General features: G+C 47.0%; 1 protein-coding gene across 1 annotated transcript; it reads right to left on the bottom strand.

Annotated features, from left to right (window-relative positions):
- Nucleotides 1-606: 606 nt before the first annotated feature.
- SBSPON (somatomedin B and thrombospondin type 1 domain containing) lies at nucleotides 607-26,273 on the bottom strand. The gene is made up of 5 exons (XM_047728068.1): nucleotides 25,934-26,273; nucleotides 15,620-15,814; nucleotides 6,343-6,433; nucleotides 4,541-4,717; nucleotides 607-2,277 (listed from the first exon to the last, which is right to left on the bottom strand). Exons 1-5 carry the CDS (start codon nucleotides 26,145-26,147, stop codon nucleotides 2,160-2,162), a joined length of 795 nt encoding a protein of 264 aa, XP_047584024.1. The 5' UTR covers nucleotides 26,148-26,273; the 3' UTR covers nucleotides 607-2,159.

Raw genomic sequence — 26,273 nt, 5'->3', positions numbered from 1 at the left:
TTATAATTTGGGGGGCATATTTATTTTTGTTCAAATTACCACATACACTTTTGAAAAATCAACCTATTAAGTAATTCTAGGATCCACATATCACTGTAGAGCGCCTGTGGCTGGGACCCCAGCCCTTTGGTACTCAATGAGAAAGAATACTGAAGGGGTCTTAAATACTTTGATCTTTAACCTTGAAAATAAAACTTTTGGTTCTTCCTTAATCACTTAGACTACAATTTTCAGTTTTGAACTGTTTCCTTGGACTCTGCTAGAACTAATAACAAGCTTTTCAAAAACAGTAATAGTTAAGTCTTCTAGCCTATAAAGTTGTTCCCAAGAATAGAAATAACAAAAATGTACTTCACTGTGAAAGTAATAAATGACCAGCACTAAAAACTAAATACATAAGGTGAAAAATGATTTTATACAACTCAAATATGTTAATCATGATATAACACAGCCTGGAACTATAAATACAGCATAGCTTTGTGGCCGATAGTCTCCATATGTATGCCTGTCAATTCTGAGGGACTTTTTAAATTTTGGTTTTGGTGAAATTTTGACCAGTCCAGAAAATATGGGTATTTTCTAGTCAAACAAGTAAAGACCTCTTACAAATGTGAACAGAGAGTTTATTAATTGGTATAAAAGTTTTATGCAACATTAAAATTATCTTCAAAAATCTTGCTTTACAAATGTTAGAAATGGTCTTAAAATGTTAATACTGAACTTAGAGTTTAAGGTCCTAACCTCAAGGAGACTCAAATTTTTTATTACTCATCTCTGAAGAATTTACCATGAAAACAACTCTGACAGTTAAATGAATATATTGTGAGAAATACTGCTGCTCTCAGCATTAAATATTAGGGACTTTTTCAGGCCTATTAAGTTTGCTATTGTCATTCTTGTCATTACATGGAAGTACCAAGAAATATGTATTTTAGTAAATCATTTGTTAGTGAATAATACTTTATACAATGAACCCGAAGGAGTTTAAATTTTAAACAGCAGTTCTCCAAAGAAAATGTCCTAAATTTAAAATTTGTTTCAGAATTGAAAAGGGCTTGGCTTTTCATAGCCAGGCTTTTCATCGAAGCTGAATCCCAGATGAGAAACTGAGAGCGGGCTCTGTGGCTGACCCGCAGAGTAACCCATCCGTAAGCCACTTTGTCTCTGGCTCACTGGTTTTCCAATCATAAAATAGAGGACGAATACTTCTGTGTGTGTGTGTGTGTTCATCACATTTGTAATAAAATCCACGTTTTCCATAATTTATAACTGCCTGCCACCCAAACAGAAGAAAATATGCTGTAGAAAAAAAGTAGTAAGTAAAAAAAAAAAAAAGAAAAAAGTTTAGTTTAAACTTAAATCTGAAAGATTATTTTAGCTTCAAGTTGTAAGCCTTGGAAACAATCTTAGGTGCTAATGATGGCAAAATCTGCAAAATGAAAGCTTTGTTTCATTCACCACTGCCAGAATTCTCTTCATGAAAATCATAGCATTGAAGGAATTTGTATTGACCTAGAATGCACATCTGTTAGGTCTTGTCAATTAACCAAAAAAAATTTCTTCTTCAAAAAAGTATTTTTAACACAGCTGTTGGTTTTTCATTATAAAACGCTTACTAAATCTTAACTTGTCCTGTGGAAAATTATGTGTGACTGCTTTCTTCAAATTATTATTTGACAATTTATGGAATAATATATGGGAAATGTGTGTGTGAGAGTATACAGATATCTGTATACATTTTTTAAAGCGAGAAGTTTTTAAGAGATTACAGAACAGAAAGAAGGAATGCAAGATTCAAAACACGGGTGCCCTTGAATGACAACTACTCACCAGAAAACGGGCCATATTGTTGTAATTTCATTGCAAACAGACGTCCATTCTGTGTAATGTGGGCGACCTTAGAATGAGAGGACTCTGTAGAAGGCCAAGGACACAAAAACCACAGGAACCTTTGGGGCGTGTCCTCAAGGTAGTAAAAACAAAGGTACTGGGTATCTGGAGAACTGGCCATGCATTTTCTTTCTCTGCTTCAGAATGTGGCAATGACATGTGTTCAGGGACTTAGGCCAAATGGTTTTTGAAGTTTTATGAAGCACTGAACATGACATGGTAAGGTTTAGCATGTTTACAAACACATTCTGAACTATTTACATCCCAATCTATATAAAAATAAAACTGTGAACAGCTGGACAAGAGCACTGATCCACTCGCCGAACTTTTTTCCAGGTTCCTTGACATCGAGGATTGCCGATGGCTTGCCAATGGAGAGTCTGATTTCTGAAATGGTATTTTGGAAAATGTTAGTTATGCTGAAAGCAAACCAAAAAGAATTCTAATTTATAGAATCATAAATTGAGGTGTTTTGTTGTTCAAAGAATGATCATACCTGGAGTTTTGAAGTGCATTAAAAATTGAAATTAAAAAAAAATGATCACAAACTGAGTTTCCCTTCTTAGGGGCTCCATCAAAACAAGTTACAAGTTAGTCTCTATTTGAGGATACCTTCTTGTGGAGAGAGCAGTTTGAGGTTACTGTATTCATTTCTCCCACTTGATCCGAATATACGAAGTGTTACATAAAGGAAAATGGCTCCCTGTTTCATGTATATTCAAATTAGAGGGGTCTGCCCAAATGAGCTCTTGTAATCCTGAACTCCTTGATTCCATAATGAAAAAACGGGAGAAGCGGGAAGAGCAAAGGCAGATTGTTGAAATTATTATTTTTAAATTTATTGGAACCTCAGCCAGGGTTTAAGGTGCTTTCTGAGTACAAATTCAATTATAAATTCATTTAAAGACAAAATATGGGTGAGAGATTCAGAAAAATGTTAAGTCTAAAGATTGGATAAAGATTTCTATTTGATAGGAATGTCTTACCTACTTTACTGTTCATGTGGTGTATTCCTTACAAAGTTTATTAGGCACAAGTGACTAATAAACATAAATTCAAGTTATTAAATATTAAAATACACTAAGGGAATGACAATTAGCTGGAAAGGTCAGTATTTTACTTCCTAATCTGTATTTCTACCAGTTCCACCTAACATACTTAAAACCATAATCCATGTGTGACTGAAATTGGTCTTTGTCTAATAGCTGACAAGCATGAAGTCCTCTCTTAGGAAGTGTTATTACCAGATTTAACTGATAAATGAATACAGGATTGGAACAGATTTTTCAGGGTAAAAAAAGTTTTGAGGGTCAATTCTTTTGGACAATCTATAGATTTCTGTAGGTTTCTGATCCTGCAAAGCTGAGCCCACCACCATCTCAGTCATGGTTCTAGGATGCCCCCCCCCCCCGCCCGCCACCACCCCCCTACCCCCGCCTTGGGCAGTGGTTCTGAAACAATGCTGTGGGAGTGAACCATCTGGGCAGGGGTCAGCAAGCCATAACCCATGGGCCAAATCCAACCCACCCTTTGTTTTTGTGTGGTCTGTGAGTTAAGAATGATTTTTTGTTTCTTAAAGAAAATCGATGGAAGAATATGTCATGACTCATGAAAATTACATGAAATTCAAATATTAGTGTCCACAGATACAATATTGTTAGAAAAAAGCCAAGTTCACCTGTTCACACAGTGTCTGTGGCTACTTTCATGCTATGATGGCAGAGTTGAGTAGTGAGACCATATAGCCCACAAAGCGGAAGAATCTACTATCTGCCAACTCCTGACCTAGAAGGTGGTTAAAAATCCACCCCCCGGGGCACCTGCGTGGCTCAGTTGGTTAAGTGTCAGCCTTTGGCTGTGGTCATGATACCAGGGTCCTGGGATGGAGTCCCACATCAGGCTCCTTGCTGAATGGGGAGCCTGCTTCTCCCTCTCCTCCCTGTCCATGCTCTATCTCTGTCTCTCTCTCTCTCAAATAAATAAAATCTTAAAAACCAGACCAAAGATTCTGATTCACTTCATCTCAAGTGGGGTCAGGAATGTGTGTGTGTGTGTGTGTGTGTGTGTGTGTGTGTGTGTATGTATATATATATATATATATATATATATATATATATATATATGATCTTTTATTTATGAGAGAGAGAGAGCATGAGTAGGGGGGAGGGGCAGAGGAAGAAGGAAGGAAGAAGGAGAAGCAGATTGCCCCACTAAGCAGGGATCCCCAATGTGGGGCTTGATCCCAGGACCCTGAGATCATGACCTGAGCTGAAGGCTGTCACTTAACCAACTGAGCCACCCAGGGGCCCGAGGAATCGGAAAATTTTAATTCATCATCCCAAGAGGTTCTGATTCAAGTGGTTTTCAAAACACTGCTTTGGAGTGATCAGGTTTCAATGGTCATTCGGGAGCATGATATGAACCCCAACATCCAAATTTACCCAGTCATCTCTGCTATAGAGCCTCTGGGTCCCATCGTGTAAACTGGGTCCCGGATTCAGGACTTGCTAGACAGAGGATTCTCCTGACTTGGTGTTCTGACTCCCAACTCATGCCCTGATATGCTACATCATGGTCTGCTGTTCAAGAGAAGACAGATGTGTGTCAATGGAAAATAAGAAAAGTCCTTCAGCCGATGTCTCTCCCTCACCCATCTGAGTCCAGGCCATCTCCGGAACAGCGAAGGCTCACAGAGTTCATGGCTGGGGGCTGACAATCGACGCACACCGTGTACCCCTCTCGGAGATACTGCATCCATCGAGTCAGGGGGCGGTTTTCCAGAGCGCAGTGCGGAGTCAGGGACTCCGTCTTGAACTCCATACAGTATCTAGAGCAAAAACACAGGACACTTGCACAGGCTGTAATGAGAGAGAGCCTAACGCTGTAAAAGGTCTCAGGAAGCCCGAAACCCCCGAGGACACTGGACAGACGGGAGGAGGTGGTGGGCGCATCTTCGCAGCCTGTCCACCCTCACAGGACGCCCTGTCAAGTTTCTCATTTGTGGAACTTCGATGATGGATGATGCCCGACGGGCAACTGCCATGAGGCTTGGGGCTCTTCTCCCATCCGTGATGGAACTACGTGGTCAACGTAAGTTGGCAGAAATCGGGATAGCCTGTTTCCTACCTCATCTGACAACCAAATTATGTATAAAACGCACATTTCAGTAGGAAAATTGCCCTTAATAACTTTGCTGGTAAAGAAAAATAGAAATAGAATAAGAACTTGCTTGAGTGTGGAATCTGAGACATGTGAGCCCCTGAGGGCTGGTCCTCAGTGCCCTGCCCAGCCCCCGAGACGTTCTGCCTCACAGATGTTCCCAGGCGCCCGCCCCATGCTCCCCAACTCGCTCACCTGCGTGATCTGGGCTAATGATGAGTTGGGAACTTGAATCCAAGCATCAAAGTTCTACTGGGCCTCAGAGATAAAGGGAAATGGGAAGCTGGAGACATTTTTCTGTGACGGAAGCTAGTGTCACCTTACACGGAACTGTGGAAATCTCTAGCACCATAGTGACTAGACTCTGAAGGCCCGGGGGGAGCATCCAGATATGGTTGAATACTTTAGAGTCTTGTACTAAAAAGCAACATAATTTTAAAATTCTTCAGGGAAGTAAAGCATAATAAAACTCCTGCACGTTGTGTTTTTGGTTCTAATTAAGCTCCAACGGACTAGTTTCTTATCTCTAGAATTATGAGCTGTCCCAGGTTAGACGGAAAGCCATTGGAAGGTCTGCTTGCGTGAGCTTTAACAGCAGTAGGCCAGTTTAGGTCCTGAGGTAGGAAATTCTATGACGAAGCTTCAATCAACTTTAGCCAGACAGCTTAGCCCAGACGTCTCTTCATCATTCTCTCATTAAATTCTCCTTACAATGCCATGTGCTAGGCATTCATATTCTCATTTTTCAAGAAGAAAAACTGAGGTGGGACAACATATCCAAGGTCTTATGGCTAGTGTGTGGCAGTGGGGGGGATCCGAACAGGCAGTTTCCTGGGGTCCTTCTGCTGACGGCTGAAGAGTGGACTTCAGGTAAGCATGGAGGTCCCCCCCAGGCTGTGCCTTCTGTCCTGACAGAAATCCTCAGAGCTGATGTGTGGGCCACTTTCAAATTAGCCAAACACAGGTGGTGCTAGAGTCCATGTTCTCCTAATGACTCTAAGAGGAACATCCTGAGTACGACTGATAAAGTGATACGATCCTTTTACATAGTGGGTTTCCTGTTGAGGGGACCCTCAGAGACAAACCTTTGTGGCCTCACAAAAACAGGGAAGAAACAAGTAGGTCCCAGCTCTGTGGTAAAGGGTCACGTTTTACCCAAAGTCAACGAGCAAGTAACAGAAGAAATGCCACCACACCAAGATGAGCTTTGTGGGCTGACTTGGCCACGCCCCTGGAAAAGCATACGTTGAAAAAAAACAAACCAAACCATACAAAACAAAAACACCAAATTACCCAGTGTCCTCTGTGTCTGCAGACCACCGTGGAGACGCGGCTTGTCTTGTTCTCTCCTTGTTGAACGCAGAGGTAGTTATAAAGGCAGGGACTAGGAAAGAGAGAAGAGCGTCGGACACATGCGGCCTAAAGTACTCGCAGTGACCTTTCCCAAACTTGGTGTCGATCCTGTCTCGAGCCCCCCCAACCCTGAGTGCAACGGGCCGAGGCACACCACCAGGAATGGGACGGGGCCAAGTTACCATGTCCCCAGAACCCAGGTCGAAGAAGATTTGTGTGCACGCCGATGGGCGGGGAGAACTGCAGGCCTCTGACAGGTAGGCTTGTCCTTGGAAATAAGCTGACACTGTGTGAAAGGGGAGGATGGGGGGCCCGGAATAAAAACCAAGAGGAAGTAGTGAAAGATGCTGGTAAGTCAGGGGGAAAAGGGGGGGGAATGGAGAAAGGGAGAGATGGTTTTTTTCTTTTTCCTTTTTAAAGAATGTATTTATTTATTTGACAGAGAGAGAGAGACAGCAAGAGAGGGAACATAAGCAGGGGGAGTGGGAGAGGGAGATGCAGGCCTGCCATTGAGCAGGGAGTCTAACGCAGGGCTCGATCCCAGGACCCTGGGACCTTGACCCCAGCCACAGGCAGAAGCTTAATGACTGAGCCACCCAGATGCCTCGGGAGAGAAGGTTTTTAAAGATGAAAGGAAGAGAAACAGAAGGGAAAAACAGGAAGAATAAAGTAAAAGAATAGGAGGGAGAAAGGACAGAGGAAGAAGACAAAAGAGAGGGAAATGAGGATGTAAGGAGGAAAAAAAAAAAAAAATCCACCAGAGAGAGAGGAAATGTAAAAAAGAGAAAGCTGAAGTACCAAGGAAGGTGGTGTGAGTCCCCCAATCCCTCCCAGGCCCTCAACACCTCAGCCTGGAAGCTTCCCTGACTGCCATGTGGCCTCAGGGTGACTGCCTGGTGCCAGCCAGCACAGAATCCCCCCCATGCCAACCCTCAGCCTCGGGGAAGGAGTCAGGTTGGTCCTCTCCTCCCTGTCCCCAGCCCCAGTTCCAACTCCAAAGCTCCGGACCAGACAGAGGAAAGGGAGCCAGGAATCCCCTATCTGTGCTCTCTTTTTCACTGACTTTGTGTGTCTCCTTCCTGTTTGCCGCTAAGTGTGGGGGTGTGGGGAGGCATGTGATGCTAGGTATGGTACTGCACCTGGAGATGATCTCCCAGTGCGGTCTGCTGTCAGCTCAAGGAAGGCAGGGTTTGCCTGGTCATCACCATGGCCCTCACACGTTGGCACAAGCAGTAAGCTCGTAGGCAATGTATGGCGGCTCAATGAAGTCATGGAATTGCCACCAAGCCACACGGGTCCTACCTCTCTGTGGTCTTCTGTTCCTACACTGAGCCCTGTGGCTGAGAGGGCTCAGCCATCCTTCCTACCTTTCGTTTCAGAAACTGGACCGTCCCAGGATGGGTAGGGACCAGCTGATGTTGGCTTGTGCGCTGCCCACGCCATCATCCACCTGAGCAAAGTGGCCAGAGGACCACCAAGCAGATGGGTCGAGCCCACACGTTCATTTGACCCGGCTGCTTACTGGCTCCTTACGGCCACAAGATGGCAGCCCGGATTCTTTTTTAGATTTTCTCAGGGAGGCCTTTTGCTAGGACCGGAGCATGTAAGACCCGAGTGGCTGAAAAACAGGTAGCCACCTGCTCCTGCGAGTTGCAGGAATCCTTCTTATCCTATATGGTTTGGTGCTTAGTCTCTTCAGTGTCAAAATTACTCACATCCAGCATAAGAGTCGAGGCCGTGAGACTCTTCCTTGCTCTACTCACACATTTAATCGTTTCCCAGAGAACATGCCATTCCTTCTCAACGGGACCGTAGCTTTGGGACCTCCCAAACCCGTGGACAGAATCAGAAAGAACGAGGGAGCACATATATGTTAGGAATTCGCTGTTTTCTCTTAGCTCTGATTCTCTGGAACAAAAACGTCGAGGGGATTTTAGCTTTCCCACGTATATGCCTCCATTCCTGTTCTTCTGACACATTTAGGAATTCATTCAGTACGTGAAGAATACAGTTGCCGCTCAGTCCATGTGGCGTCGGGCCAGCCAAACTATGAAATTTTCAGGATGTGTTTCTTTAGCTCAAAACATATATCTGATCTACTTATTTGTACCGCAACTATTATTACAGAAGTTCAAATGCAACGCACTTAGTACATAGCTCGGGGCGGGGAAGGGAAATGAGGTTAGGAGGGAAAGGGCAGTATGTGACTGTAATATCTGATATAAAATCCTCAGAAAAAGTTCTATAGTAATAATAAGCTCTATAGTAATAATAATATAATATAATTATAATATAAATATATAATATAATATTATAATATAGTTATATTCATAATATAATATAATATAATAATAATAATAATGAAAACTAACAATGATACGCTTCTAGGTTTCCAGGCATAATGCTAAGCACCTTTCTCGTGTGAATGCATTTAATTCTTACAACAACCCTCTGGGATAGGAACTATTATTTTCCCATTCCACAGATGAGGAAATTGTGGCACAGAGAGATGAAGGAACAGGTTCAAGGCTCCCATCTAAACACAGCGGTGTTAGGTGTTATCTCTAAAACCATGCTCCTCACTGCCTGGAGACTCTTGCAAAGTGAACCACAATGTTTCATTGTTTTACGCAGCATATTTCCTATGGATTGCTTAAATGCTGTTTTATTTTCCCTTTCTGGTCCTACTGTGTCCCTAATATAACCTAACTTTAAAAGAATAAAAGGGAGGGGCACCTGGGTGGCTCAGTGGGTTAAAGCCTCTGCTTTCCGCTCAGGTCATGATCTCAGGGTCCTGAGATCGAGCCCCACATCGGGCTCTCTGCTTGGCGGGGAGCCTGCTTCCCCCCCTCTCTCTGCCTACCTCTCTGCCGACTTGTGATCTCTCTCTCTCTGTGCCAAATAAATAATAAAAATCTTTTTAAAAATTTAAAAAAATAATAAAAGGGACATCATGAGGCCCCCCCAGGGAGAGGGGGAGGGCTGGGATGGGGCCTGGGGTCCCCAGGGTAGGGCGGCTGCTCACGGTGGGCACAGAGGAATGCCTGTTAGGACAGCGCCTTGTATGTTTCCAGCCTGCTTCTTTACAAAGTACTTTCTCATCGTCTGTGGCTGGTCTCCACAAAAAAACTTTGTGAAGAAGTGCCCTGATGAGATGTTCTCGGAAAGCTGAGGCTCAAAGACATTAAAGGAAAGGAAATTAAAAAAAAAAAAAAAGATTAAAGAAAGGGGAAATTCACAGTAAATGATGAAGCAAGGACCTCAACACTAAAGACTACTTCTGGTTTTTCGATCTACTCTCCACGTCCAGCGTCAAGCCTCTGCAGGTAGGACCGATCCTAAAAGCCAGCCAGTAACCCTGGGCCTTGTGTCTTCTGTGTCCTGCCCCCTTGAGCTCTGGCTTGGCTCGGTGGCACATTTCTACTGAGAGGAGGCACTTCCTCCTTGAACGAGTCTTCAGAAACTAGACCAGCAGCCAGATTGCCTGGGGGTCTCTGAGCCAGTGTGACTTTTTAATATCTCCCCCAAATTTAATTTCCATTACTTAAGAGTGGTAAGTAATTTAGAATTATTTTTGCCTTCAGTCCCACTGCTGCTTATGTGTGGAAGAACATAGTCGGGTGCCCGGGGACAAAGGCTCACAATAAAAGCCAGTTCCCCCACCTTCCCCTTTCCTGGCAACAATATCCAGATGTAATAGATTCTTTTTTAAGAGGCCATTTGCCAACTTTCCTGGCGTCCTATCAGCCTGGAATTGTTCGGTTTTACAGCAACTCCACTTCTAAAAGTGTGGCACCGTGCATACTTACTTTGAACATGAAAGTAAATTGAATTTGCTTAGGGAATTTCATAAAAAGTTCTCTGGCACAATGGGGTGTCACCAAGGCAGGCTCAGAACCACTGTTCTGTAGATACAGTGTAAGAGGGAACAGAATGAAAATGTGACAAATAACACCAGCCCAGAAGTATACAGCTTATGATACACATCGATCTCCTTTTAGGAGGAGTCAGGATGTACAACTAATACAATAATAGGGCTTTTTGGACTTGTTTTTACAGTAAGCATAGAGTTAAGATCTGCATTAAAGGAAATGCGAAAAATTCAATAGCTACTTTATCGTTAATAAGAGAGCGTCAGTGGTCCTGTTTCATTCACGAGTCTCACAGAGCCTTTCTATTTCTACTTAGTTACCAGAACCTGAAATTGCAATTTTAGCTCTAATGATAACAAGAGCAGCAAAGCAATATCAAGACGGAAAATCCCACAGGATTTAGAGGCTGAGATCCAGGGTTGGATTCTGGAAGTCCTTTACAAATGCTGTCACCTGGGGCGCCTGGGTGGCACAGTCGGTTAAGTTAAGCGGCTGCCTTCGGCTCAGGTCACGATCCCACGGTCCTGGGATCGAGCGGCGCATGTCAGGCTCTCTGCTCAGCAGTGAGCCTGTTTCTCCCTCTCCCTGCCTCTCTGCCTACTTGTGTTTTGTATGTCAAATAAATAAATAAAATCTTAAAAACAAAAACAAAAACAAATGCTGTCACCTTCCTGAGCTCCAATGTCCTCTTGGTTTCAAGGATAATGAGGCAGTCCCCTTTTCCAGGTAAGCAGGATACTGGCCCCTCAAAGATTTCCTCATCCTAATCCCCAGGACCTGTGAATATGTTATTTCATAAGAAAGAATTAAAGTTGCAGATGGAATGAAGGTTGCTACTCGGTTGGCCTTAAAGTGGGGAGACAATCCTGGCTTTTCTCGGTGGGCGGAGTATAATCACGTCCTTCAAAGAGGAAGAGGGAGGTGTTACTACAGAAGAAAGCAGAGATGCAATGTAGCTGGATGTGAAAAGGGAGGAGGGGCCATGAGGAGAGAAACTGTGACCCTCTCTGAATGATGGAAAGGGCAGGGAACTGGATTCTCCCCTCCCCGAGACTCCCCAAGAGCAATGCAGCCCTGCCAACACCCTGATTTTAGCCCAGGGATACCTGGGTTGCACTTCTATCCCATGGAACCCTAAGATAATAAATTTGAGTTGTTTTCAGCTACAACGTTTGGGGTCATTTGTGACAGTAGCCATAGGAAGTGAATACGCTGTCCTATAGGATGGCTATGAGCACTGAGTCAATAATGTCGGTCAAAGCTCTCCACCCCGCAGCTGCGAGGGACTGCTCAGCTGTGCACCCAAGTCTCCTGCTCGGGGAATAGAAGTCTAGTGGAGCCGGGAGGTGGTTACCGGTGACCACACAGCTGGACTGAGAGCTCCCAGTGGAAGAGGGGGCCCCTTCTCCGTGTCTCCACACAAATCCGCTCGCTCCTCACCCTGAGCTAGAATTAGCTGATAGGCTTGGTACTCGAGTTTGATCTCCAGAACCCAGCAAAGCGCTGGCTGTCGAAGATGCTCAGTGAACCTTAAATGAATGACCCATGTCAATGAATGCGTGGCAATTGTGGTGACACAGGTGAGACAGGGCTCAGGGCAATCCACCACGTCCCTACTCTCATTTCCCTTTTGTTGTCCATCGTTTTCCCAGGTGTCTTCCACAGAACACTAGTGACTCAGTGAGATCCCCTGGGAAAAGGGGTCATTTAATCAAGTAAGGTGGGAAAGCATCCCATATTCTATCTCCCTCTTGTAGAATGAAAACGCTTATCAGCATATTAAAGCCTCTGAGAAGGTCTTCCTTAGAGAAGACAGTCTGATTTATCCTATGTTTTCCTGACTAAACCCCTGTTTTGCATTTGGGAGCTTCTGCCCTCGGGAAAGTGGCATGTGAGGGATCCAGCTATGAGTCGGGGCTGAGGGAAGGACAGTGCATCCACACCCAGGCTAGAGCAGTTCTGGAGCTTTGGTGAGCAGCAGAGTCCCCTGGACACCTGGATACAAGCACAGTGCTAAACCCAGCACCAGCGAACCCGACCTTGTGGGTCTGGGTGGGGCCCGAGGAACTTTTTCTAACAATTTCTAACAATTTCCCAGCTGAGGACAACGCTGCTGGCCGGGGACCACCGTTTAGGAACCACCAGACTGGAATATTCTAGGGGTCCTGTCTTCCCTGACCAACTTGTGACAGTAGTCATCATTTGCATGGCATTACCACAGGAGAGTGCATCTCAGGAACCGAAATCAGGGCTGCAAATGCTGGTGCTCAGCCCCCAGGGAGAGAGTTCTCCTCTCTTCCCAAACTGGATTTTACCCAACCTTATTAGGAGAGGCGGAGGCTGAGTACAGATCTCTCCTGCTGGTGTTTTTGCTAAGTCACTAACACCTTGTGGGGAGTCACCTATGAAGACTGCTGCCTTATGTGGTTTGGTGGGAGGGGTGGGTGAGAGGGGTAATTTAGGAACAGGAGGACAGGTGGAGGAGCACAGGCCCAGGGGGTTTGCCCAGAGGAGAGAGGAGGACAGCTCCAGACAGAGACCAGAACCCTAGTGGGGTGGGGGGGGGGGGGTAGGGGGGGTGTAGGGTGTGGGCCCAGTGCTCTCTGGTGTCCTTGGCCCATGTTCCATAGCATTCTCTCATTGACCTTCCTGTCCCTTTTCCTGTGACCTGCATTAGGCTATTATAAAGAGATACCCGGGGGCGCCTGGGTGGCTCAGTAGGTTAAAGCCTCTGCCTTCGGCTCGGGTCATGATCCCAGAGTCCTGGGAGCGAGCCCCGCATTGGGCTCTCTGCTCCGTGGAGAGTCTGCTTCCTCCTCTCTCTCTGCCTGCCTCTCTGCCTATTTGTGATCTCTCTCTGTCAAATAAATGAATAAAATGTTAAAAAAAAAAAAAAAAGAGATACCCGGACTGCAAAGCAGGTCTGTGATAGCCTGGAGTAGCACTGAAGAGTCAAATGTACTTAAGAGGGACCTTCTAGCAGCCAGACTCCATAGATGAGCAAAGTAGCTGCTTCCCGATGGATCAACTACAGGTTTTAAGAGTCATCCAAAAAATCAGTAATGGCCTCCAGCGACTTCCTCCCCAATAGCATTTTTGTTGTGCTCTGTTGAGGACATGAGCTGACTGTGGTTTTGTTCCATGACTGTTTCTGTGAGCACCGAATTATTTCCCTGGGAGCCCACAAGACACCTCCCTGCCCCCTCAGCCCTTCCGTTAGCCACGCCCCTACCATAGCCACAGTTTCAAATCCCAGATTGGACCACATGAGAAAATGCTACAGTGGCTCTCCAGGGTTCGTAAGATAAAGACCAAAATCCTAAACAGAGAGCAGGACCGCTGCTTCCCTTCTCAATGCCAGCCCCCCTCTCTGCACTCCCCAGATTCTAGCCTTCCTTCAACCTCTCAAAGGGGCCTTTGCTTCCCCACCATTAGAGAGATGAGTCAAAGATGGTCTCTAGGTTGTTGACTTCCCCCACAGCAGGCTGACAACTGTTAGCTCCAAAGCCCACTGGCGGCAAACTCAAATTTTTATGCATCCAAATTGTTCTCTTTTTTTAAAGATTCATTTGTTTATTTTGAGAGAGAGAGAGTGTGTGTGTGTGTGCTTGAGTGAGCATGGGGGGAGGGGCAGAAGGAGAGAGAGTCCTAAGCAGATCACCGGCCTTCTCCCTCATGAGCACAGAGCCCCATGGGGGGACTTGATCCCACGACCCTGAGATCAGGACCTGAGTGGAAACCAAGAGTCAGCCCCTCCAGCAACTGAGCCACCAAGACGCCTCCCAAAGTGTTTTAAAAATTGCCAAACAGATTTTTAGCCATTTGGGCCCTGCCTGCTTTACCTACCCTGTGAAACTGTACCTGGCACCTGCTGGCCATTGATGAGCTAAAAAGTCTGGGAGCTGTAAGACCCCAAGCTGCTACCACTCTTGGCCTTGGACACTCTGACCCAGAGACTCCCAACTATGCTGCCTAGTTGCCATCCCCTAGACACATAGCCGCTGGAAGATTCCTCTCCTCCGCCTCTGGATGGTCAGGCCACAGCCTCTGGACTTCCCTTTCTCACGCCCATCCAAGCACCACCCAAAAAGGCTTATTGGGTGTTATGGCCTCTTGTGGTCCTGTTTTTCCCACATCAACCCCAAATTCCTCGAACCTCTCTACCTGACTACCTGGTTCACCATGCAATTCTCTGGAAAGTTCTACACTTCTCAGCCTTACCTGTCCCCCCTTAGAGAAGTCCCTTCCCTTCTCCACCCCTGTGGCTCCCCTCCTCCCCCAAGACCGGGGGATATCAACTTATTACACACACTCAAAGCTCCAAACAACTCACTTGCTCAGGACCAGTTGCACCAAATTGCAGTGGTAATTTTCTGGGACTGATTTCCTAAGATAATCGATTATCAACCTCCCCATTCTCCCCCATCCACCCCCCCATCTGCATGACAGCAGGCTCCCATCAGCTTATGTCACCAAGGTAACCCTGGCACCCAGCTCAGTGCCTGGCAACCAGTAGATGCTCAATAAATATTTGTGCATAGAATGGGGTGGGGGGGGGGAAGGAGCAAAATGGCTTGACGAGTGTCATGTTGGCATAAAAATTTCCAGTTTCCTATGAAAAACATATGGCCTTTGTTATCCAGAGAAGTCAATGTTTTTACTCTATCAGGTTCAACGTAGATCAACACCTTGGTGTTGGCCTTGATGCTTATTTCTTTGTGAGCTTTGTACAGCTCCTGACTCACCCATCGGTGGAATTCTGGCCCCTCCACTGGCCACTCCACAACGAGAATGATCTTGTCAAATCACAGATCTGATCACATCAGCCCCACTGCAGTCAGGTGGAGAGGAGGAGGAGTTGTTTTATGAAAATCATTTATCACTGCTTGGGAATTAATCATTTTTCTATTACCTTCCCACGTGTGTGATGAGCCTTCCTGACTACACAGGCATTAAAGAAGCAAGATGAATAGTTACCTTATGGACACTTACTATCCGCTGTGAAATACTGTCATCCTACCTACAGTCCTTTGCCGCCAGCTTGAGTTGGCTAAACAAGCCGACGCATGCGCCCTTTCCACCAAGTGCAAGCACAGAAGCGGGGGCCACCCCGGGATTAAGAACGCCCCGACCCCGGAGGGCTGGAGCAGGGAGGCCCTGATGCCGCGCACACTCCTTTATCAAGCATTTCCTGCGCTTCCTGTCGGCTCCGGGCGGGCCGGCCCATCCCACTCCCCCGCCGCGCGCACAGAACTTTCCCGGCTCGACGGAGGGCCTTTCAGGGGGAGGAAGAGATGGAAAACCAACACAGACAACTAAGGCGGCCGCGGTGAAGCCCTCCGTACCGAAGGAGTGCCCGCAGCCCTGGCCCTGGGGCGTCGAGTAGTCCAGGCAGCCGGCTCTCTCCTCCAGGGGCGGGCAGGGCGCGCCGCCGTTCCGGGGCTCCTGCTGCACCTGGCGCCTCCGCACGCGGGCCGCGGGCTTGCACTGGTCGGCGCAGCCGCTCCAGGGGCTCCACTCCCCCACGATGCACGGGCGAGCTGAAAAACAGCACGGCGGGATGGGACGATCACCTGGGTAAACCCAGCCGCCTGCCAGGCCGCTCCCGCCAACATCAACAGTCGGGGTTAGCCCACGCGCGCCGCGCTTTGACTGCGCCCTGCATCGGAGCGGGGGCACAGTCTCGGCAGGGCTCGGTGGGCAGGGACCCCCCCACCCCCACCCCGACCCCGACCCCCACCCCGCTCCGCCCCGGCGGAGTAGCTGATAACCCGCCCCTCTCCGAGCCAGACTGGCAGCTCTTCTGGGGTCATGAAGGTGGGTGTCAGCCAGGGGCACAGCCCAGTTAAGAGAGTGACGCCTTTGGGTACTTCCTCATACTCTGTGGGCTAAGATAAGATCTTTGCTCTTTCATTTCCTTGATTTTAAGTTTATCCTGCCCTGCTCGGAACATTTTTATTTTAACAGTAATAGGTATTCATTGTGGAAAAACGTCAAGGGGGAAAAAAAAATGTAAAAGAAAATGCCCGTCACTTTTTATCCTCAAAGGTGTCCCTCCATCAGACCTGGCTAGGGCCACACCGAGGGACCTCTAGACTTGGGACTTCCCTTCCGCGTTCCATTCTCATCCTCCACGGCTCTTAGGCCCCCTAGACCAGGATAGCTGAAGTTTGCAGGAAGGCAACCAGAGCCCACAGAGGGAAAGAGTACAAACGGTCAGGCATGAAGGGGCAGATTCCAGGGCAAGAATTTGGCAATTCTCTGGCCATGACTGGAAAATCTCTGTGGTTGCATTTTTAACTTTCCCATTCAAAGTCCTAACAAACCTTTTAAAAGGACTATAATGAGTTTTTCAGTGGAATTATTTCAGGACTTGAGATTGTTTATAAGAACAAGAGTAAGAAAACAAAAGATGTGCCTCTGAACTAGAGGCCCAGATAATTCCCTTCCCACGAAATGTGATCCACTTTCTCTACCATCCTCATACTTTCCAGCTTACGGAGTCTTCACCAAGAAAGCACTCTAACCTCTCTGAAATCTTGACTTGGACTTCTGACAGCTTGTACTTGAAAACTCATTTGACCTCTCAGCACACTCTCTTTGGGGTTCATGGATTTTGAAAGACCCATCCTTTGGTAGCACGCAGCTCACCCTGACACGAAGAGGGTCCCACACAACATGAACATCGGTCAGTAATTCAAAAACCGCAGACTGTTTTAAACCATGCTTCTATTAATCATCTAAAAACTCACAGGCATCCCACGTCAGGTAGGGAAGGAAGCAAGAGACTTGGAACCTGAGACTTGTCACCTGTACCTGCCATGCGCACATCCATTGGAAAATCAGTAACAGGCCACTTCCTGCTCTTGTCATTTCTTGTGGATCCCTCCCATTTCATGATCTCAGTTGGGCCCTAGAGCCAGAGGCACTGAAAGAGACTGCCTGCTGGGCTAGGAGCTGGCTGAGAAGCATGCATTGTGTCCTTAAGTCTTCAACAACTCTCTGTTACCTGAATCTCTTCATCCCTGAGCCTAGTTAGTCTTGCCCTGATGTGTTGACCTTGAACAATACTTACTAATACACTTTAAAAAAACAAAATGGGACACTTATTTCATAAATCAACATTGGACACCACTCTGAAATACAGTTTTGTCATGGCATTAACTCAGAATTTAGTAATATGGCCTCGGTTTGAATACACGCTATCCATATGGTAAAAGATCATATTGGGGACAGTTTTCTGACAGAATTTAGTTTCCCGGTATTTCTTCAGCATTTGTGTCTCACATGCAATGTTTATTTATTTTATTTAGTTTGCCCCCCAATTAACATCCTCAAATCACGGAATCACTGAATCAGTTGTTTTTCCTCTCAGTTAACGTTTGACCTTGGAAAATACTATGTTTCATATTTTCTTCCTTTTTTAAAGATTTTATTTATTTATTTGTCAGAGAGAGTGCACAAGCAGGCAGAGTGGCAGGCAGAGGCAGAGAGAGAAGCAGGCTCCCTGCTGAGCATGGAGCCCGATGTGGGACTCGATTCCAGGATCCTAGGATCATGACCTGAGCCAAAGGCAGCAGCTTAACCAACTGAGCCACCCAGGCGTCGCTGTTTCATATTTTCAATCCATGACTTTAACAGCCTCATAAAGAAAATCAAGGAAGTTCTGGGTCCTGAGCATCATCTTGACGGCTTCATTATAAAACAAAATGAAAAATAGTTCACATAGAATTATACAAATACAAGGGGATTCCACAAAATATTTTGAGTCGGAAGGCAAATCTGAGGTACTTATTCCTATTCTGCACAAAAGATTAAATTCATGAGTAACTTGCGAACTTCTAATTGTTTGCAGTGCAATTCGTCATAGATCACAAGAGATCTTTGGCCGCAGAGGCCAGGGGAAGTACAGGAACTTCTGACAGATTTATCATCTCAAGTCATATATTACAGCTGCATGACACACATTTCCTTCGAATTATTCCATTAGTATTCACATCTATAGCCAGTGTGTCAAAATATTCTTTCTTAAAATCTGACTTTCTCAATCTTCACATTTCCCTAGTTATCACTGGAGGCCAGTAGACCTAGTGAGCAATGTGATCATTCCTGACTCCAAGCTTGTCACAGTTTCCCAATGTCCTAATGGTAGGATTTAATGACATCATCCCACCCCTTTTAGGAAAAAAAAAAAAAGCTTAAGTTTCACGGATGCCAGGATGCTCCATGAATGGTGGTTTTCTTTTTTCCTGTTTAAACTCAATGTAATATTCAGGTGGAGTTTCCCAGAAGCAGACTCTGGGACGTGGATTTCTTTCTTTTTTTTTTTTTAAAGATTTTTATGTATTTAATTGACACAGAGAGACACAGCGAGAGAGGGAACAAGCAGGGGGAGTGGGAGAGGGAGAAGCAGGCTTCCCTCGGAGCAGGGAGCCCAATGTGGTGCTCCATCCCAAGACCCTGGGAACATGACCTGAGCCAAAGGCAGAGGCTTAATGACAGAGCCACCCAGACACCCCTGAGATGTGGATTTCAATGCAAGTAATTTATTTGGGAGGTGGTCCCAACAAGTGTAATAAAGGCAGAGACAGAGACGTAGACACAGAAGAGAACATAGACATAGATCCCTAAGTTCCTGCTTTAGGCCCACTGGGCACGTCTGGCTCTCCACTCACTAGGACGTGAGATAATGGATAGATGCAGAGGACAAGGAATTATCAAGTCCTTTCTGAAGTTCTGTCTAGTCCCCCCTCCTCAACAACTTTCTGGTTATCATATGTCCCTACCACAACCAAAAGGAGAATGGCCAACAAGGGGAAATAAGTCATATATTTCAGTAGGGAATCTGCTCAAAGCAAGAGTAGAGCCCACTTTCTCACGTCCTCACAGGAATAGCCAGTCATATCCAAGTACAATTACCTTAAAAGATTTTACAGTAAGCTTTAAAAATATATAATAACAATAATAATAATAATAAATGGCTTTTTAAACTCTCTCAGTGCATTGCTGTTGAATTTGAAATAAAATCAAACTCAATAAATCAATAAATATTTGTCGAATGAATGAATGAATCGATGAATGAAATGTCATTGGACAAATTCCTCCTCCTTCCAAAACAAATTTTCTACATTGAAACAGATTTTGGTTTGTTCATATCGTTAGTTAGAAGCCAAAGCACTAAGCCTCCAGAGTGGGAAAGGGAAGCTCGCTGAAGGACAGGAGCAAAATCAGAAAATCCCAGAGCCAAAAGTATGGGAATTCTTAACCTGGGTGAGAGCTGTCTGGGCTCTCCCGGCAACGGTGGCCCCAAGGAGTGTCCTGGGAAGGACCATGGCTTTCTGTGCCTTCAGGTTACATAGATCCCAGCTTCTCCTGGCAGCCACAAATCCCTCAGATGCTTTTAAGTCCATTTATAGCTCCTGGCAATACCGCATCTCGAAAATAACAAGCTCCTTTCATTTTATTATCAGTGGCATGGAGCAGTATTTCCTCTTATTTGATCCAAATTTCCCTTACTCAAGAATTTCAGAATACGGTGGGGGAAAAAAAAAATCTATGTTTATCTTAGCCATGCAGCTCAGGGACTTAATGTCTCAAGAGGTCCCCTTCCTTCTCTGGCAGGGACCTTCCAGGCTGACAACTCCAGCTAAGGGACCCATCTTTCTAGACCCCTCCCCTGCCGCCTCAGAATTACCAGCGGGCCCTGTCCAGGTCCATTTGCAGTCTCTGTGAGCAGGGGCAACCAGAGCTAGACACACTATTCTCAGTCTTAGGTGCCAAATGGTAACTAAAAAAACCATCTTCTACTGTTTTGCTTGATGATCTCTCTCTCTCTCTCTCTCTCTCACACACACACACACACACACACACACAGTAACAATCTGAGCTGACAGTCAGTCCTTCCTTTCATACATAGAGTTTGGGCTCTTTCTTCTTAACATAAAACCTTGCTCTCATGTTCATGCGCTGTCTCCTTGGCTAATCACAGATCTGGCCCTGCCTGCTTGGCTCTTTGCCGCCTAAAAGTTTAAGGCCACCCACGAGCAAGTGATTTCCCTCTCATGGTTTTTGTTTTTAAGATTTTATTTATTGGGGCGCCTGGGTGGCTCAGTGGGTTAAGCCTCTGCCTTCAGCTCGGGTCATGATCCCGGGGTCCTGGGATCAAGCCCCGCATCAAGCCCCGCACCAGGCTCTCTGCTCGGCAGGGAGCCTGCTTCCCTCTCTCTCTCTGCCTCCCCTCTGCCTACTTGTGATCTCCATCTGTCAAATAAATAAATAAATAAATAATTTAAAAAAAGATTTTATTTATTTGACAGAGAGAGACACAGTAAGATAGAGAGAGAGAGAGAGAGCAAGCGAGCGCACAAGCAGGGGGAGTGGGAGCGGGAGTGGGAGCGGGAGTGGGAGAGGGAGAGGGAGAAGCAGGCTTCCGGCTGAGCGGGGAGCCTGACGTGGGACTTGATCCCAGGACACCGGGATCATGTCCCAAGCCCAAGGCAGACACTTAATGACTAAGTCACCAAGGCACCCTTCTCCCTCATGTTAAGTTCAAATAGTCCTAAGTCATTGCTAGGAAAGTATTCTTATATTTTACCCACAGTGTTAACATTTACGCATAGATTTGATTCTTGAGATTCTGTGGAAGAAAAATAATTCACACACACACACACACACACACACACACACACTCCTCATGGCAACATGATTTTAAATGTCATGGGCCTTTTTCTCTTTCCTCATGTATCCCCTTTTCTGAGAAATCTTGTCAAATCTTCTCTGAAGGTCAAGAGGGACCACATTGCCCAAGTGCCTATTTGCCGCCCCCTCCGAAAGCTCCAATAAAATGACCATGTATTTTTTCCTCCTGCAGAATACAGGCCCCTGTGTTTTTTTTTTTTCTTTTGAGATATTAACCGGATAAATTCATGAAATCTGAGAGAGAAATAAAAAGGTCTCCTTCATTAGAAAAAAAACAGAAATTTATACACCAGGCAACCCCAGAGAAAAAGGACACATGAATCAAAAAGATAATTGTGCTTTTACTCAGTAGTCAGTGTCCAGGTGAGGTGTTCTCTTCTTTCTTGCATTTCTGTATTTTCCAAGTTTTCTGCAACAAACATATATTTTTTTTAAAAGATTTTATTTATTTATTTACTTGACAGACAGAGATCACAAGTAGGCAGAGGCAGACAGAGAGAGAGAGGAGGAAGCAGGTCCCCCGCTGAGCAGAGAGCCTGATGCGGCGCTCCATCCCAGGACCCTGAGATCATGACCTGAGCCGAAGGCAGAGGCTTTAACCCACTGAGCCACCCAGGCGCCCCTGCAACAAACATATTTTGCAGACAAGGGCGGCAAGGGTCATATTCGAAGGCACAGATGGTTAGAACCCAGCTGGTGGAGCTCTCTGCAGCCACAGACAACATCCCCTCAGTGGAATGACTGTTCGGGTTGTTGAAACAAACCTAATTCAGTGACACCACCATGGCTGTTGGGGATTGTAAGGAGGGGCAGGACACACTTTTTTGCCTTTGAGGAGTATCAGCCAAAAGAGAGAGAAGGCTCACTCACTCTACCAGTATTGATCTGGGATGTGCCCTGCCAAGTACAGAGCTTCTCGTAAAGCCTCATTCCTCTGAGGGTCAAAACATAATGTTTAAGTGTGTGGGCTCTGGAATTAGAGTTCCTGGGTTCAAATCTCACTCCATCACAGGTTGGCTAACCATGACTTGGGACGGATTCCCCAACCTCCCAGTGCTCTGATGACCATGGCAGTGAGTGGGGAGACCCAAGTAAGACTAGAGTTGTGAGGTGCCTGGCACGGAATGAGTGTGGCGGGAGGGTTAACAACTTTACCCTCTTCCACTGAATGCCCAGGGCTGCAGCCCAAGCCTGCAAAGTCAAGTCGTGCTGAATGCTGGCGCCAGGCCCTGCTCATTTCTCTTCCAGAGACAAAGGCAGGGGAAGCCGCATGCTGCTCTCGACCTCTGTGGTTCCAGTAAAACCTCAACTTTTCTAAATCAACGTAGACGGTGGAGTTTCGGAGCCTGTATTTTCCAGTACATTTGTCCTTTCTCCCGCCAGGTATGTGGTCAGCAGATTTGGGCAAGTTAGTTTCCTGGATTCCCTGGGAAATCCAGAAGAAAAGACTGGGTCACACAGGCTACTCAACGTTTGCCCTGCTCCCCTTGGGTTCATTATTACTCTTTCCTGAATTTGTTCATCAAAAAATCTAGTGCCGCCTGCTGTTTCTACGATCTTAGGATGCAGACTCTAGGAACCCAGGTGATGAACTAGAGACTGGAGCGTCTTGAACCTGACAAGGAAGCCTTCTAAGAAGTTCTTTCAGAACAGGTAACTTGGATCTGTCTCCTCTTGTACCACTCCCCATCCCTGGTCAGGCACAGTCAATGGAGAATTTTCTATTCCTTTTTTTTTTTTTTGGGGGGGGGTTGGAGATAGAGGTATATAATTGGTGTTGAAACTGATACCAACATCATAATGAGATTTTTCTGAGATTCGTTTCAGAACAAATACTTTGGGCAATTCAGTAATTCCACAGATCCAATAACTTATTTTTATTTTTACAAAGTAAAAGATAAAAAGTCCTCTTCAGAAAAAGAAATTCCAGTATTTCATCTCTTAGCCACACCAAAAAAAAAAAAAAAAAGTCTTCACAAAGAAGAAAAAATCAGAAGGAAGAGAAATAAGGCATTCTCAGTTCTCCTGACACAGCTCCATTTTTGGTTCCCATATAATGTCATTTCAGTCCAAAAGGCTTCAGATGGCATCGACAGGTAACATAACATTGGGTAAGGGGAAGAGATCCTAAGGGACAGAATGGTTCTATGTCTTTGGAGTGGCTGGTGGTCCCCAAGGTGCCGAATGTTGACATCTTTAGGAATCAGTAACAGCCATGCACAACAGATGTGGCAGATGGCAGCCCAAAACCGGGCCGCCGTGGGCCCAGACATCGCTGTGCTGCCCATTCACGTTAACTGACTGATGGGTGGGCCCTGGGACGGCCCCCGCTCCCGTGTCTGTATGAGGCTCCTGCGAGGTCAGGACGCCTCTCCAGGGCTAAGGAGATGGAGCATCTTGGCTCTGCCGCGCCCCTTCTCACCCTCAGCCCTGCAGAGCGAGCAGGCTCAGCCTTCAAAGTGGCCAGCTTCCAGCTGTCTCTATTTTCTCCTCCCTCCCCAGAAACTCCGGGCGCAGAGGAGTGTTTTGGTCCTGTGTCTGCTTCTGCTCAGGCCAGTGAGGGCCTCTGCTAACTCCCTGGGGAAGGGCAGTGAAGGCTGAATATGCTCCTTTTAAAATTCTTTGGGGGCTCCTTTCTTTTCCTGGTTTCGGTTTCCATGCCCACTGCTTGCAGCTCTTCCTTCCTCAGGCGCCAAGATGCTGTGATTTCTTGGAGAGCCCCTCCCAGGATGGGAAGGTCATTGCTTCTCTGCTCCTCCTTACCCAACACATCCCCTCTCCAAATGATAGGCTTTTCATTGGAATAGTTCTACCGCCTGCACTGAAAAGACAGGATTTCTTTGTGACCAAATAAAGACTTTGAGGATTCTGCCACCCCTCACAGCCTTGCGAGGCCTCCCTGGAAAGCCAGTTCTTCTCACGACACTGGGTTGTCCTACCCGAGCCTCTTCCATGCCTGAATCTCTCCGTATCCAGCTGGGTTTGCCGTCTGTCCCGCCTCGGGGCCGAGCCCAGTTCCTGGCACCAAAGGCAGACACCCACAGGTCTGTGGAGAAACCACATGGTGCTTTCCTGCGAGAATTCTCTCCCCCTTCTGGAGACTTCCTGCTCATTCTCCAGGACCAGGCTTGCACATTACTTCCTCCGGGAAGTCTTCCTTGAATCCCTTGGGTCTTCCGAGTTTTAGTTTCCTTGCCTCTGGGAGCCCTCATTTGGGCACTAAGCATATTGTAGGTGGTTCGCTGGTGTACTCCCCTGCTTGACTGTGAACCCGTAGGGAGCAGAGCCTGTGTCTTCCTCCTCTGTGTAGCCCTGTGCTTCCCACAGGCCGGGGCACATTATCTGGTCTACAGGAATACAGGAGTTTATGTCTGATGGGCCTAGGGACTGGGCCTGAGGGCCGTTTGTTTCCTAAATAAGTGACTCTCCACCTTACTTGAGTAGTAAAATACCGTGGCCTTGAAGCAGGAAAGGGAGACAGGCTTATCAAAAAGAGGATCAATATTTGTAGGTTAATCATTAGCTTTCAAACAGGATTAAAAAAAATCTTCATGTTTTTCAATTGCGTTCTTTCGGGAGCAGGTCTGGGTGCTACCTTGCCTGGGGTGGTGGACTCTTCTGGCCTCACAGAGGCAGAAGGCCTGCTCCTCTCCACAGGACGTCTGATTCACCAACTAATGACACAGTCCTGCAGGTTATTTTCCCAAGAAGATGCAGAGGATAACACAACCCGGGGATCCTTGAGGCCAAACCCTGACATATGTAAGGCATTTGGGGTGACGAGATGAGCAAGTTTACTCTTATTTCTGGAGCTGGCTTCTCTCAGGTAAACCTTGTTCTTTAGGACTAAACTCACCATTCTTTTCATTTAGTTAAATCAACATCTATTGAGGCCTTGCCAGGGGCTGTGGCACTGTGGGAAATTGAGAGATGAAAATGACTGACGCGGGGCGCCTGGGTGGCTCAGACTTTAAGCGTCTGCCTTCAGCTTGGGTCATGATCCCAGGGTCCTGGGATCACGCCCCACATCGGGCTCCCTGCTCAGCAGGAAGCCTGCTTCTCCCTCTCCCACTCCCCCTGCTTGTGTTCCCTCTCTCACTCTCTCTCTCAGTGTCAAAGAAATAAATAAAATCTTTAAAAAAGAAAGAAAGAAAGAAAAGAAAATGACTGACCCTACAGGAAAGCCAGCAGGATTAAAACATAATGGGAATCCCCAGATAAAAACCGTTATCATGCTATAGAGATAAAATTGAGTGCAAAGAGCTTATCAAACACCTCCTAGGAGAAAGGGGCTGTGCCACCACATGCTGGAGTCTAGAAATGAGGGCCGCTGTGATCCTCCAAGAACTTGTTCTGCAGAAGTAAGTACCCTACGAGGGCAAGCCCTGGGCACCAAGTGGGGTAATTACACATCCCTTCTCTTTTCACCCCTCATAAGGCGGGGAAGATCCCTGAGGGTTCACAGAAGGAACATGGTGGAGCCTGGGCCAGGGACGTGCCCCACAAGCGGACATGCCATGTTTCCAGGTAGGAAGTTCCTGAACCGCACACACTTTGAGGAGAATGGATGACTCCAGCCCTTTCCATCCAGGCTTTCGTGGGGAGAGGTGCTTTGGGGTGCTATATCAAAACAGAGAGGACTGAGGGATCCCTGGATGGAGGGGGCTGGAGGACCCTAGGATAGAGGAAGCTGGGTGTACCTGGATGGAGGGAGGGGTCTCGAGGACTCCAGGATGCAGGGAGCTGAATGCACCTGGATGAAGGAGGCTGGTGGACCCTAGAATGGAGGGAGGTGTACCTGGATGGAGGGGTGAGAGGTAGGCCAGGAGAGACGTCTGGACACGCCTGGATGGAAGGGGCTGGGGGATCCTGGCGCCTGAGCTGCGGTCCCTGGTGTGGGATCGTGTGTCCCTTGACTGCTGGCAAAGGGCCGGTGCCCCACCCTCGGCCCCGCCACCCACCTGGGCATGCCCTGGCGTAGTCGAAGCAGCAGTCCCCCGTGAGGCGGCAGGCTTGGTCGCAGAAGCACGTCCCGTAAACCCTGTCCAACCTCCAGCCGCGCACGAAGCAGGCGGTGTCCCGGCCCGGGCAGCAGCGCCCCGCCTCGGCGCAGCCGGCCAGAGTCCCCGGCCACAGCCGCGCTAGCGCGCACAGCGCCAGCCACAGGGTCCTCATGGCCAGCGCTCCGGCGGCGCCTGCCACGGCGCAGAGCTTCGGGAGAGTGGCGGGCTCCTCGGAAAGCGGCGGGCCCGAGCAGCCCGAGCGGCCGGCAACGCGCAGCCCGGCCCGGCCCTGCCCCGC

This window comes from Lutra lutra, chromosome 4 (assembly GCF_902655055.1).
Source record: "Lutra lutra chromosome 4, mLutLut1.2, whole genome shotgun sequence".
Classification (NCBI taxonomy): Eukaryota; Metazoa; Chordata; class Mammalia; order Carnivora; family Mustelidae; genus Lutra; species Lutra lutra.
Note: the sequence above shows the minus strand (reverse complement) of the source record. Positions and strands in the feature narration are given on the sequence as shown.